General features: G+C 53.3%; 1 protein-coding gene across 1 annotated transcript in view; it reads left to right on the plus strand.

Moving 5' to 3' along the window:
- Window positions 1-274: 274 nt before the first annotated feature.
- Window positions 275-13,986, plus strand: part of LOC101600088 (uncharacterized protein CCDC197-like) — a 32,952-nt gene continuing 19,240 nt past the window's right edge. Inside the window, exons 1-5 of the mRNA XM_045155596.1 lie at window positions 275-375; window positions 2,551-2,633; window positions 3,648-3,826; window positions 5,523-5,657; window positions 6,662-6,778. Of these exons, the coding sequence (XP_045011531.1) occupies window positions 275-375; window positions 2,551-2,633; window positions 3,648-3,826; window positions 5,523-5,657; window positions 6,662-6,778 (615 nt within the window). The remainder of the gene's footprint in view (window positions 376-2,550; window positions 2,634-3,647; window positions 3,827-5,522; window positions 5,658-6,661; window positions 6,779-13,986) is intronic.

A 13,986-nucleotide genomic window follows, 5' to 3' on the forward strand; every position in this document is an offset into this window, starting at 1 on the left:
CAGCCCCTCTCCTGTGGGAGTGCACACAAAGGGTCTTGGATTTCGAGTCAATGATCCTGGAATCCAGACTCAGTCTCTCTGTGTGACCTTGGGCTGACCACTGGCCCTCCCTGAGTCTCTTATGTCCTTTTCAGTGAGGTGACCATGGTCACTCTGGCTTTCAGGGACTGCTGGGGTCTGTCCCAAAGAGGAAGCTGCTGTCATTGTCCAGACTGCAATCTGTCTGCCTTCTGCTTGGCTCCTGCATGGGTTGGGGTGCTGAGGGACACTGCTGATGGCCACAGACGCAGCCCAGGGAGCTGGCCCGAGCCCTCCTGACAATGAAGACAGGGACCTGCAGGTTCTGTGGCAAGAACTCAGCCAGCTCCAGGCCAAGTATGAGCTGTCCTGGTTTCCTCCTGTGTTCCCCCTCCCTCCCACCCTGGCCCTGACCCACTGCCTCCACAGGGGTCCCAGAGAGGACACAGAGGCGCGTGGGACCTGGGATGCACTGGGATGGAGGCAGCTGCGGGGTAGTAACCATCGCCACTTGCCCTCGGCTCCCCTTAGACCTCAGATCTTGGTCCAGCCACAGGCCCTGGGGGCCGAGTGTCTCCATGGCAGGACAGGGGCCCTGGGTACCTGAAGCTCGGCCTCCCGGAGTCATCGGCTCTGTTGTCGCCCTCACAGCAGATGCTGGAGGGTGAGGCTGTGAGCAGCCTGCTTTTCTTCCTTTTCTTTTCTTCTTTCCTCCTTCCTTTCCCTTCCCCCTCCCTTTTCCCTTTCCTTGCTTCACCACCTCTCTTCCCTTCCTTCCTTCCTCTCTTCCTTCTTCTGTGTGTGTGTGCGTGTGTGTGGCGTGCACATGTTGTATACAGATGCACACACCACACGTGCAATGACCAGAGGAGGGTGGAGGGTGTCAGGAGTCCTCCTTCACCCTATTTCCTTGAAATGGAGTTTATCATTGACCCTGGGGTGAACCATTTTTCCACTAGACTGGCTGGGCTGTGAGCTCCAGCAATCCTCCTGTCTCTGCCTCCCTCAGCATGAAGGTTACAGACACAGGTGGCCATGACCAGCTTTTATTTATTTTTTATTATTTATTAGAGAAGGAGACAGGAGAGAGAGAGAATGGGCACACCAGGGCCTCTAACCACTGCAAACGAACTCCAGACTCATGTACCACTATGTGCATCTGGCTTATATGGATACTAGGGAATCGAACCCGGGTCCTTTGGCTTTGCCAGCAAGCACTGTACTCACTAAGCCGTCTCTCCAGCCCAAGCTTCTTTTTTTAACTTGAGAGAGAGAATGGGCATACCAGGGCCTTCACCTGCTGCAAGCGAACTCCAGATGTGCGCCCCCTTGTGTGCATGTGCAACATTGCGCACTTGTGTCACTGTGTGCCTGGGACCTGGAGATTCAAACATGAGTCCTTAGGCTTCACAGGCAAGTGCCTTAACCACTAAGCCATCTCTCCGGCCTGATGGCCAGCTCTTTACATGGCTACTGGGACCAAACTTGCCCAAGGTCACTCAGCCAGGCAGGTGGTGGTGGGCAGGGGCTCCAACGCTGGTCTGACTTGGCAGCCATTGTGCTCAGGTCAGGGTACAATGAAAGGTGTTGTCAGCAGCTCTGGGGACTTAGCTCTGCCCGGGGGTCCTTGTGCTTACACAGCAAGCTCTCTCACCCACTGAGCCATCTCCCCCTTTTCACTCTTTCAGACAGTTTCACACTGTAGCCCAAACTGGTCCAAACCCACAGTGTAGTAGTACAGACCGCCCTTAAACTCACCACACTTCTCCTGCCTCAGTCTCCCAAGCCTTAGGACAGAACATGGGCCGCCACACCCAGCCACGGGCAGCTTCCTGAGGCCAACATCTAACTGGGTCACTGGGTCACTGGAGCCTGGGAGGACTTGTGATACTCACAGGAGCCAGCGTCACGGCGGGTCACAGACTCCCCTGTGGAATTGTCTCCCTGACTCCTTATAAGAAAGCAGGGACCACAGTGACAGAATGGCTCACCCCTTGGTGTTCAGTGATTCCCTAGAGATCCCACCCCAGCCCCTTTGGGCATAGACCAGGCCCTGCTGAGCCCTCGGCTCTCAGCATTGATCCATGTTTGGCTTGGACACTCCCCCTGAGAGTCAAGAGTGGGACTCCTGACCTCAGACCAGGCCCTGTGACTTGCCAGGCACCGTGGCCCCTTGAAGAGAGGACCCCTCATGCACCAGGCAGAGAGTGGTAAAGCTCCTGGCACGGTCACCAGCAAGAAGGAACAGGCCTGTCCCCTGGGTGCTTGCAGACCCCTGCACCACCACCAGGAGGCACACTACAGACCTCTGTTCTAGAAGATGCACCCTGCTGGGCTGTCTGCCCACTGCCTGCATTCAACCCATGCTCGGCGGGACGATGGGCCTGGGAGACGCTGAGTCAGGTGTTAGCAGGTGGCCCATCCCAGCAGGGGTCCTAGCGGGAGACCCACAGAGGTGGCCCAGATAGATAGGAGGTGGGGAGAGGCAGACAGGACCTGGGCTTCCCACTCTTCTCACATCGGGCTCCGCAGGCAGAGGAAACTGAGGAAACAGGTGGAGAAACACAAGCCTTTTGAAGAGTATCTGCTGAAGGTCTCTGAGAAGATCCCCAAAGGTATGTGGTGTCCCTCAAGAGCCTGCTCCCTCTGTGGCTGGGACACAGCCTGTGACCTCGCTGAGCCCTCAGCTGCTGTCTTGGAGTGGGGCACACAAAGACGGATGCTACCATGTTTAAGAATGGCCTGGGTAGGTCGGGCGTGGTGGCGCACACTTTTAATCCCAGCACTCGGGAGGCAGAGATAGGAGGATCACCGTGAGTTCGAGGCCACCCTGAAACTCCATAGTGAATTCCAGGTCAGCCTGGGCTAGAGTGAGACCCTACCTCGAAAAAAAAAGAAAGAAAGAAAAAAAAAAAGAATGAATGAATGAATGAATGGGGCTGGAGAGATGGCTTAGCGGTTAAGGCACATGCCTGTGAAGCCTAAGGACCCAGGTTCAATTCTCCAGGTCTCACATTAGCCAGATGCACATCCTGGCGCATGCATCTGGAGTTCATTTACAGTGGCTAGAGGCCCTGGCATGCCCATTCTCTCTCCCTCTGACCCTCTGTATCAAATAAAACGATTAAAAAAAGAAAGAAAGGGTAGTTCATGCACTTTAACAGCAAGGTTTGCTGTGAGAGGTGGATGGAAAGTGTGTCTCATCTCATGCAGTTCACTGAGAATGAGTCACAGGACATTCCTATGGGCTCTTGGGCACCAGAGCCTAAGGGGAGAGAGAGAGGGCCTCCAGACATGTGTGCCCCCTTGTGCACCTGGCTAACGCGGGTCCTGGGGAATTGAGCCTTAAACCCGGGTCCTTAGGCTTGACAGGCAAGCGCTTAACCTTTAAGCCATCTCTCCAGCCCCATGGACCTCTTTTTGACCATCCCTGTCTCCTGTGAGCCAGGCGCCTAGTGTGTTCTCGGCCACTAGGTGTCCTCTCCTGTGCCCAGGCTTCCCTTGGGATGCAGGAAGTGGGTGGGGAGCGCAGAGAGCTGACCCCATCCTGCCATCCCTGCGGCTCTGCTCAGCCTCAGAGCTCCAGGCGGAATTCCCGCCTTGTCCACCCTGGCCGCCTGTCTCCCCAGGCTGCGGAGATGTGGAGGAGCCCGAGGAGGCGATGGTGGACTCAATGGTGGAGCACTACAGCAAGCTCTTCGCAGCCAGCGAGGACGCCCTGCGGCACCTGGAGGTCGTTACCCGGATGAAGGAGACCATCCGCCAGAGCCTGGAGTCCCTGGTGGAGAACCACAGGGCTCTTGTGCCCGTAAGTGCTACGTGAAGCCTGGACCGCTCCCCTTGACCCAGAGAAAACTAGGGACCCCCTTCCCTCTACACCAGAGGAGGGCCAGGGGCAAGGACGAGTCTGGGTGCGGCTGTGTTCCTAGATCCCTGCTCTGCAGTCTCTTCTTTCCTCCCCACCCCACCCCCCAGCTGGCCAGGGGATTTCTTCTTTCCCTGCTCTACCTTGAAACACTTCCTATGATGCAAAAGTCAGGCTATATTGCAAAAGGACACGGGTTCCAGTCTCAATTCAGCCGCGGTCTAGCTGTGTGTCTCCTTGGTATCCTCTGTGAGCCTCAGTTTCCTCAAATGGCAGCAACTTGCCCGAGGAACTCAGGGTCTTGGGAGACCAGTTGCCTCAAAGGAAGTGCTCTGAAATATCATTCCTCGCTCAATCCTTGTGGTTATCTTTAAGTAGACTTCTTGCTAGGGACGTTGCACGTGGAGGAACCTTGCAGGAAAGACCTGGGGACGGAAGCAGGAGGGTGGCGGGTTGATTGCGGAGCCTCTGCCCCCTAGTGGCAGCTCTGCAGAACTGCACCACCTGGTATCTCTCCATTGGAAAGTGAAATCCAGGTCAGTAGGTCAGTGCTGGGCACTTGGAGCAGCACTCACGGTTATATCCGGTCCTTACTCAAAGTTTCAGTGTTTGGTTCTCTGTGACTTTTTTGTCCCTATTTACTGATTACTTATGGGTGTTGTAGTACCTATCTTAGTTAACAAGATTTGGAGAGTTCCTTTCAACATTACGTAGGCATCTCAGCATGCTATTCTCCCCATTCCTGAGGTCAGGAAAGGAAGCGCCAGGAAAGTGGAGCCCAGCTACAGCCCCGGGGCCTGACAGAGTGGCATTGCCACTGTTTTCTTCAGTTCTTGTCTTGCCGCCCTCAAAAGATAACAGGTGCAGACATGGCAGAAAGGCAAATTAAGCAAGATGTTATTTTTTTTTTAATGTTTTTATTTATTTATTTATTTATTTGAGAGACAGATAGGCAGAGAGAGAGAGAGCATGTGCCAGGGCCTACAGCCACTGCACTGCAAACAAACTCCAGACGCATGCGTCATCTTGTGCCTCTGGCTTAGGTGGGTCCTGGGGAATAGAACCTCGGTCCTTTCGCTTTACAGGCAACTGCCTTAACCACTAAGCCATCTCTCCAGCGCAAGATGTTATTGTTAGAAAGTAAAGCCGAGGGGTCCTGAACCTCACCTGCTTGGTGACTTGGATCACAGCTCCTTACGTCCTTAGGATGTGAGGCAGGATGTGAGCCAGGATGTGAATCAGGTCAGGGTGCATTGGACTGGTTACTTTGAATGTGCACAGTGGCCCTTGGTCAGCTGATGAGTTAAGCAAAGGAGCGGGGGCTTCTGCCAAAAGTTCCAAGGAGGAAGAACCAGGAAGTCAAACAAACGAACTAAAGGATGAACAGAGGTTGGTGGTCAGCTGACATCTTGGTGCGTCAGGGATTTTTTGGATTTTAGTTCCTGGACTCTGGATTTAGCATTACTAATATAGATTCATTATACAATCTTTCTGGGTGTGGTGGCGCACACCTTCAGCGCCAGCACTGGGGAGGTAGAGGTATGGTGGCAAGAGACTGCTCTTGGCCCTGTCAGGCCGGACGGCGCTGACGCCCTGGAGAGTCTTCTGCACCCAGACACCTCTGTCTCTCTTATCCCAGAGCCTCAAGATTCGGTTGTCCCAGCTTCAGAATAAGTGTCACCGCAAGCAGTGGCAGTGGAGGCAACTGGAATTCAGTGACGCCTGCCAGAAAGACTCCAGTCTTGACACTCAGCCAGAGCCAGACAGCTCCAATGTGAGTCCAGTTGGCAGTCACCCCACGACATACAATCGGACAGACGCACACGTAGACAGACCTATCCACACAGATATATGCTACACACAGACGTACAGTCAGTCATAACCCACCGTGAACACACATCCACTCTCACCCTGGTGGCCACTTGCCCTCGCGGGAAGTCTCTGGAATGAGCCAATGTTACTCTATAGAACTGAGTCCACAGATCAAGCTCTGAACAGACATCTTCCAAAGCTGGGACCCGTCAGTCCCATCCCAAGGCCTGGCATCACACTGGGCACTGAGTCTAGCCTTACACAGTGTCCAGGGTGGATCCTGGAAGCATGGAGTCTGAGTGGGCAATGTGTCTCTGACCATCCCTGGGTCCCTCTGGTTATGACCAGGCTGTGCTTAACACAGAGCTGAAGTCCAGGAGCAAGGATTTGGGGCCTTCAGATTTGCACAGGCCCTCCTGGCTTGAGCGTGCTCTGGCTGCCTCCTGCCCCGGGAAGCTGAGGCTCTTGCCACAATCCACAGAGCTCACAGTCTGTACCTTCAGCCTCCAGCACAGGGCCCTTGAGTCCCAGGCTGTGCAAGATGCACTTCCTGAGTGAGGGAGGTCAGGCCCTTCCTGGGCCAGGGCTGATCTGGCCCTGAGCCTCTTGGGAGTGGAAGAGCAGAGAGGCTATGATCTCCAAACAAGGTGTGGAGAGGGAAGCTGGCTTGGCCGGTTTCGAATCCCTTAGCTACATCTAGCCTACTGTCCCACCCAGAGGGAGCCCCAGTGTTTCCAGCCAAAAGGGGTTCACCCAGACCCCTCTATGCATGAGGTTGCTTGGTTTATGCAGAAGAAGAGAGGATCCCTTCCGAGAACCCAGGAGTAGAAGACAGACTTGGAGAGGCTCCTGGCCTTGAATTGCTCCTCTGGCCTGAAAGAGCTGGCGGGGGGGGGGGGGGGGGGGGGCTGGCGGGGGGGGGGGAGGCAGCTGCTGGGAGAGGGAATGACCTTTGTCCTCCCACAGAGCCAACTGCTCGGCTGCGTGCAACTGGCCATTGACAAGATGGTTCAGCAGTGTAGCTCCGCGGCCAACAGCGTGCTGGGCAGCATGGACCTCTTTTCCAAGCTAGACGTGATTAAGGTGAGGACCGCCAGTCACCTGCTGCAGGCTCAGCTCTCTCTGCCCTCCCTCTGGGACCACATAGGTGTGGGTCCGTGGGTCTGGGACTGCTTTTAGTGTCTCAACAAACTTGAGCACCCAGTAAGTGCAGGGGCTGGTGTTAGTGGCTGGAGCCATGGCTCAGTGGTTAAGGGTGTGAGCTTGAAAGGGCCGGGCTGTGGTCTTTGTGCGTAGCCCACCCTGGCAAATCACCACACAAGGTGTGCACTCGAACGGAGACATGGACGTCGCTCTGCTTGCCTCTGAAACCTACTCAGACCCACCTGCAGATAGGCACACACACATGACCTCATCCACGCAGAAGAGGAGGCATGCAGATAGGGTCACATGTGTGCACACGCAAGCACACTCCACATCCACCTCAAGGGTGTGGCCAAGTCCCCTCCGCTGCCTCTTCTCTCCGAACCCACAGATACTGCCACAGTGGCAATGGAAAATGTTACCAGGTTGGCTTCAGCTGACAATGGGCTTTGTCTTTGTTGAGCTATAATTCACATGCCAGGCTGGAGAGATGGCTTAGCTAAGGCACTTGCCTGTGAAGTCTAAGGATCCAGGTTCAGTTCACCAGTATCCACATGAGCCAGATGTTCAAGGTGGCACATGTGTCTGGAGTTTGTTTGCAGGGGCTAGAGGCTCTGGTGCACCCATATTCTCTCTCTCCCTCTAATAAGTAAATAACTAAATAGATCAATAAATATTCACATACCGTAAAATCACTCCTCTACAGTACAGGCTTCTGTGTTGCTGTACGGTCAAAATCACACAGCATCCCAGAACAAACGTTCCTGTGACATTTTCACTGCCTCCAGCAGACACACTTTGTCTCAGGCTTCTTGTACTTAGTGTAATATTTTCTAGCCCATCCACATTGTAGCATGAATGGGTATAGTAGCATTCTTGTTACGGCTGAATAATAGTCCATTGTATAGATTTTCACTTTTTGTTGTTGCTGTTTTTCAAGGTAGGGTCTCACTCTGGTCCAGGCTGACCTGGAATTCACTATGTAGTCTCAGGGTGGCCTCAAACTCAGTGATCCTCCTACCTCTGCCTCCTCAGTGCTAGGATTAAAGGTGTGCACCACCATGTCTGGGTAAGATCTCATGCAGTCCAGGCTGGCTTTGAACTATGTAGTTAAGGATGTCCTTGAACTTCCGATCCTCTTACCTCAGCCTCTTAAGTGCCGGGATTACAGACATGTGTCACCATGCTGGGCTTCTTTTAACCTTCTTAACAGTGTCCTCTGAAACCCAAAAGTTGTAACTTTTGATGAAATCTACTCTTTTTTTACCTCAGTGATTTATGCCTACTGGTGTTTTAGGGATTATATCTAAGAAATCATTGTCTGATCCTAGGTCATGAAGACTAATGCCTGTTTTCTTATAAGAAGTATATAGGCTGGGCATGGTGGTGCATGTCTTTAATCCCAGCACTCGAGAGCCTCTGTTTATCACGTGCCCAGTGGCATTGGCACTACTTGGCTACTGCTTAGGCCCCCAGGAACGGATGCCTGGACACAAAGTGCTGGCCCCTAAGAGACTTTCTTTCCCTCCCAGGAATTTATGGTGGACAAAATGGAGACTATGAGATTTCTCTCGCTGCCTCCGGAGCCCAGAATGTGCTGGACAGCGGACAGTCCCAAGGCCAAGGAACGCAGACGGCACACCAGACACTTCAAGAAATATACAGAGCGCCTCGACGTAACCCCCAGAACCCCATTTCCCAGTGCGGAGACCTCAGAGTGCTCCAGCCCACAGTGAAGGCCAGGCTTCATGGCCGCTGGACATCTTCTAGGCCGCAATGAAAGCCAGCCTCAGCAGCGTCCTTCCAGCCCACAATCAGAGCCACTCCACATTTTGACAATCTCCTTCCAGCGTGCGGCTTTTTTTTTTTTTTTTTTTTTCCTGCTGCTGTCCCCAGGCAGGTGACATCTGGGGGGAATGAGAAGGGCAGGCAGGGTTCTGGACTCACTGGGGCCAACTGGGAGGGAAGGTGCCGTTGCCCACACTTAGGAATTGTCAGGGCTCAGTTGGTGGTAATTGGTGGCAGCGGCCAGACAGGATCTCCTCCGTTGGCACCAGGAGCTGGCACACCCTACGGATGGTGGCTGTTGGGAATATCGGGAGATCTGTAGGATGTGTGGAAGCATGCCTGGCCCACAGCAGCCAGGAGAGCTAGCTGGGGGAGGGGGGCCGTGGGATCCTCTCTTCATGGGTCCCCAGAAGCTGCCCTGTCTCCACACCGTTTGGAATGCACTGTACCCTTGGGCAGACCTGGCAGGGCAAGACCCCTCTCTGAGCTGATTTTGCTACCTGTCCAGCTGCGCGCACAGACGTGTGAGGGATCTCACACTTGTCCGCAGAGCTGGAATTCCTGGGTCAAGGCAAGAAGTGTGGTCTGCAGGCAGGAACGGGCTTGACTTTGTTGGGCCAACATGAGCAGCACGGGAGGTGAGGGGGTTCGCTCCTGTGCCCGCTGACACCCGCGAGGGGAGGAGGAGGCTGGTGACCTACGGACCACGTGGTGTCGCACTGACCTGCTCATTGCTCGGATAAAGTGCAGCTGCTGGAAGGAAAGGATTAACGACCAGCTTCCTGTTTCCAGGGGACACTTTGTCATGGTGGGGAGACCATGACAGGCAGCTGGGCACCTCATCTTGTCACATCAGGAGGGAGGAAGGAGCAAGAGTGAGAGAGGGGCTGGATTATAAAACCCCAAGGCCCATACCCCATGACACGCCTCCTCCAGCAGGGCTGCATATACCTACGCCTCCAAACAAAGCAACTGGTCACTCCCACCGACCTCTAGCTCCCTCGCAGCCCTCAGTATTACCCCCTTTGTGGTTAATTCCATTCGGACATCCCAGAACTGCAGCCAGGGGGCTCGTGCAGCCTGTACTGTCTTTGGTTTGTGCAGTAAAGGCAACCTGTGTCCTCTGAATGAACTTGCGGTGGGGGGGCGGGGGAATCCCTATTTACCATCTTATGTCTATGCATGAGAGGGCATGCATATGATTATAATTAGATGCATGATGGGAAAGAACAGATGTAGTCAGCAAAAGACTTGCAGGACTCAAGCCTGTCACATCAAAACAGGAAGCCCGGCCAGGCGTGATGGCACTTGGGAGGCAGAGGTAGGAGGATCGCTATGAGTTCGAGGCCACCCTGGACTACATAGTGAATTCAAGGTCAGCCTGGACCAGAGTGAGACCCTACCTCGAAAAACAAACAAACAAAAAAAAAACCAGGAAGCCCACCTACCCCCACCCTAGCAACCTCCTCCTCCTCCTCCAGGACGTCATAAAAGGAAGCCCTGGGCAGGACTGGCTCAAGGAGCCCACCCCCTCGCAGCTGTCCCGCTGTCTTATCCGGCTTCCTGCGGCTTTGGTGTCTCTATGCACTTCCTCTGTTCTGTGAATAAGACACCCCAAACCTAGAGACAGCCCAGAGAGATCACAGGCCACAAGAGGTGGGAATGGGGTCCCTGCTACCCGGCTGCCTGGAGGGCAGGGCCGAGGGGAGGGGAAGGGTGAGGCTGAGAGCGGAAGGAAGGAGGAAGCCACTTCCTGAGTCTCTACTGGAGTACCTGGGGCAGCTTTCGGAAGGAAGGGATGGGGGGGCGGGGGGACCCCTGAAGAAAACAAAAGGGCTGGGAGATGGTTCAGCGGCTAAAGGCACTTGCTTGCAAAGCCTGATAGAACGAGGTTCAATTCCCTAACAACCACGTAAAGCCACTCACGGGCCAGGCTCATTTGCAGTGGTCAGAGACTGTTTGAAAGAAGGTGGAGCACATGTGTCCATAGATATACATATACACATACACATGCATATGCGTACATATATACACACATATATATGCAAATACATAAACATATACACATATACTCACATACCTTTGCATATACAAACATACAAATAAATAAAACTGTTCTTTTTTTAAAAAAAAAAGTGACCATGAGCTGGAGAGATGGATTAGCAGTTAATGCACATGCTTGTCAAGCCTTAAGAACTCCTATTCCAATCTCCAGGTCCCATGTGAGCCAGATGCACAGTGACACAAACATGCAATGCCACACATGCACACAAGGGGGCGCGCGTGTCTGGAGTTTATTTGCAGTGGCTGAAGGCCCTGGCACGGCTCGCCCATTCTCTCTTTCTCCCTCCTTCTTTCTCTCTTCTCAAAAATAAAATAGGGCTGGAGATATGGCTTAGCAGTAAAATGCTTGCCTGTGAAGCCTAAGGACCCCAGTTCAAGGCTCGCTTCCCCAGGACCCACATTAGCCAGATGCACAAGAGGGCACACACGTCTGGAGTTCATTAGCAGTGGCTGGAGGCCCTGGCGCACCCATTCTCTCTCTCTCTCTCCCTCTATCTGCCTCTTTCTCTCTATCACTCTCAAATAAATTAATTAATTAAATTAAAAAGAAAAAAAATCTAAAGAAACAACATTGTCTTTAAAAAAAAGAAAGAAAGAAAAGAAAAGAAAAAAGTGACCAGAAGACCATGGCAAGGACTTTAAGGGGACTGGGTCAATGTCTCCACAGGCAGCCTGAAAAGAGGGATGGTGGCCATCGAAGGCTCCAAAGCCCAGGCTATGTTCAAGGTTTAGACTTGGACTCAGGGGTCACACGAAGTGTCTTAGCTTTCTTGTTTCTGTGACAAAACACCTGACAAGAAACAACTTAAGGAAAGAGTTATTCCAGTTTCTAGCTCAGGATGGGGATGGAGTCCACCATGGTAGAGGAGGCTTGATGGCAGGAAGCAGCCGGTTGCATGCAGTCCCCAGCGAGGAAGCGGAGTCAGTTCACTTTCCTCTTTTGATACAGTTCAGGACTCCAGCCCATCAAGTGGTGCCACCAACTGTTTGAAGGGCTCTTCCCTCCTCAGTGAAACCTCCTGGGGAAACGCCATCCCAGACACACCTGGAGGTGTGACTCTTAAATCCACACAACTAAGCTGGAACATCACACAGGGCAGGATCTCTCAGTCCCTTTCTTTCCCAACGAGATCTGAGAATTGTGGCCCATTTGGGCCTCCGTAGTGTGTGGAGTCTGGCTGGGTCCTCGGTCATGGACATGTGTCAGGAGGCCTGGTCTTTACACAGATCTGTCCCACACTGTGCTTGTCTGACAAGTCCCTGCCTACACCTTGCCAACAGCTGCTTTAGAATTCAGAGCAACGGACATGCCTAGAAGCCAGGGCCTGCTCCACCTTGCACCGCAAGCAGTTTCCCTCGGGCACAATGGGCCCATCCCGTCTGATCTCCCGGGAGCTGCTGGACTGAACCTGGGTGAGACCCTGGCTCCATGAGCTGTGCCTGCCAGAGCTCTACGGAGAGCTGGACGGCCTTCCATTCCCTGCCCTCTGCTGGCTGTGCCCTTGTTATGCAGCCCTGCCTCGGATGTCTGTCACACTCCTGGGGGATGACAGAACAGATCCTGTGTCACAGTGAGCGGCTAACCATCCGGTTTCCCACCTGGTGTCAGGTTCTTTTAGGGGTACCTCACTTCTCCTGGGTCCAGGCCATGACCATGATACATGGGCACTGTGCCTACTGCTGCCATCCTAGCTGCTGCTGACACGGAACAAGGCCAGCCAGGAGACAGGAGGCGGCGTAAATCTCTTCCTCTGTCCCATATGTGTTCTGCAAGCATCCCTCACAGCACGTCACCAGCAGCCCAAGATGGCAGCCTAAGGCCCCTTCCTCTTGGGCTCTGCTGTGGCTCCACAGGAGCCCTGGAGTGCGTTTCGAGGGAAATGTCACCTCACCTGACTCCCCAGCTAGGTCTTGGGACTCCAGAAAACTATGCTCCAGAGCCGGGCATAGTGGCGCACAGCTTTAATCCCAGCACTCAGGAGGCAGAGGTAGGAGGATCACCATGAGTTCAAGGCCACCCTGAGACTACATAGTGAATTCCAGGTCAGACTACAGTGAAACCCTACCTTAAAACAACAACAACAAAAAATGTGGGGGGGGGGGAACTGGAGAGATGGCTTCACAGTTAAGTGCTTGCCTATGAAGCCTAAGGACCCCAGTTTGAGGCTCGATTCCCCAGTACTCACGTAAGCCAGATGCACAAGGTGGCACATGCATCTGGAGTTCATTTGCAGTGGCTGGAGGCCCTGGTGAACCCACACACACACTCTCTCTCTCTCACTCTGCCTCTTTCTCTGTCTATTGCTCTTAAATAAATAAAATAAATCTTTCTTTTTTAAAAAAGCAATGCTCCAAGCTTGAACAATTTCTCAGAAGGAGCTCATGACCTGCCTATGAATTATAGCTTTAAATTTTTTGCAGGGGAGGGGTGTCTTGAGGTAGGGTCTTGCCCAAGCTTACTTGGAATTCACTAGGTAGTCTCAGGCTGGCCTTGAACTCACAGTGATTTTCCTACTTCGGCCTCCTGGTACAGGGATCAAATGTATGTGCCACCATGCCCGGGGTGGGAGGTAAAAGAAAGAGGGAGAGAGCATGGGCACACCAGGGTCTCTAGCTGCTGCAAACAAACTCCAGATGCGTGCCCCACTTTGTGTACCTGGCTTTACATGGGTAATGGGGAATCAAACTTGGTTCATTAGGCTTTACAGGCAAGTGCCTTAACTGCTGAGCTATCTCTCTGGCCCAAATTCTAGCTTCAAATGTAAAAGCATGACGTTACTTAAGGAACTAGTGTCTGAGCATGCCTGTGAGGGATTATCTAGATTAAGTTAACTGAAGTGGAAAGACCCACCTTAACTGTGGGCAGCACCATTCCATGGGCTGGGGTCTTGGCCCGTATCAAGGAGAGAGCCGGCTGAGCAGCAGCACTCATCACCGCTTCCCCACCATGCTGAATGTGAGCAGCTGCCTCAAGCTTCTGCCGCCACGCCTTCCCCTCCACGGTGGACTGAAACCTGACACTGTAAGCCGAAATAACTCCTTCCTCCCTCCATCCCTTCCTTCTTTCCTTCCTCCCTTCCTTAGCTTCTGGTCAGGTATTTTGTCTCAACCATGAGAAACTGATACACTCCAGTGCTGAAGGAGTCAGAGACAAGAGTCTACAGATCCTTCTGTTCCTGATCTGAGCTCTGTAACCAGGGAGGGTCCCACACTCTCACAGGACAGGCCTGGGTGGCAATCACTAAGCTTGGGTGAAACAGAACATCCTCCTGCAGTCAGCAGTGGGCGCCACACGA

This window comes from Jaculus jaculus, chromosome 7 (assembly GCF_020740685.1).
Source record: "Jaculus jaculus isolate mJacJac1 chromosome 7, mJacJac1.mat.Y.cur, whole genome shotgun sequence".
Taxonomy (NCBI): Eukaryota; Metazoa; Chordata; class Mammalia; order Rodentia; family Dipodidae; genus Jaculus; species Jaculus jaculus.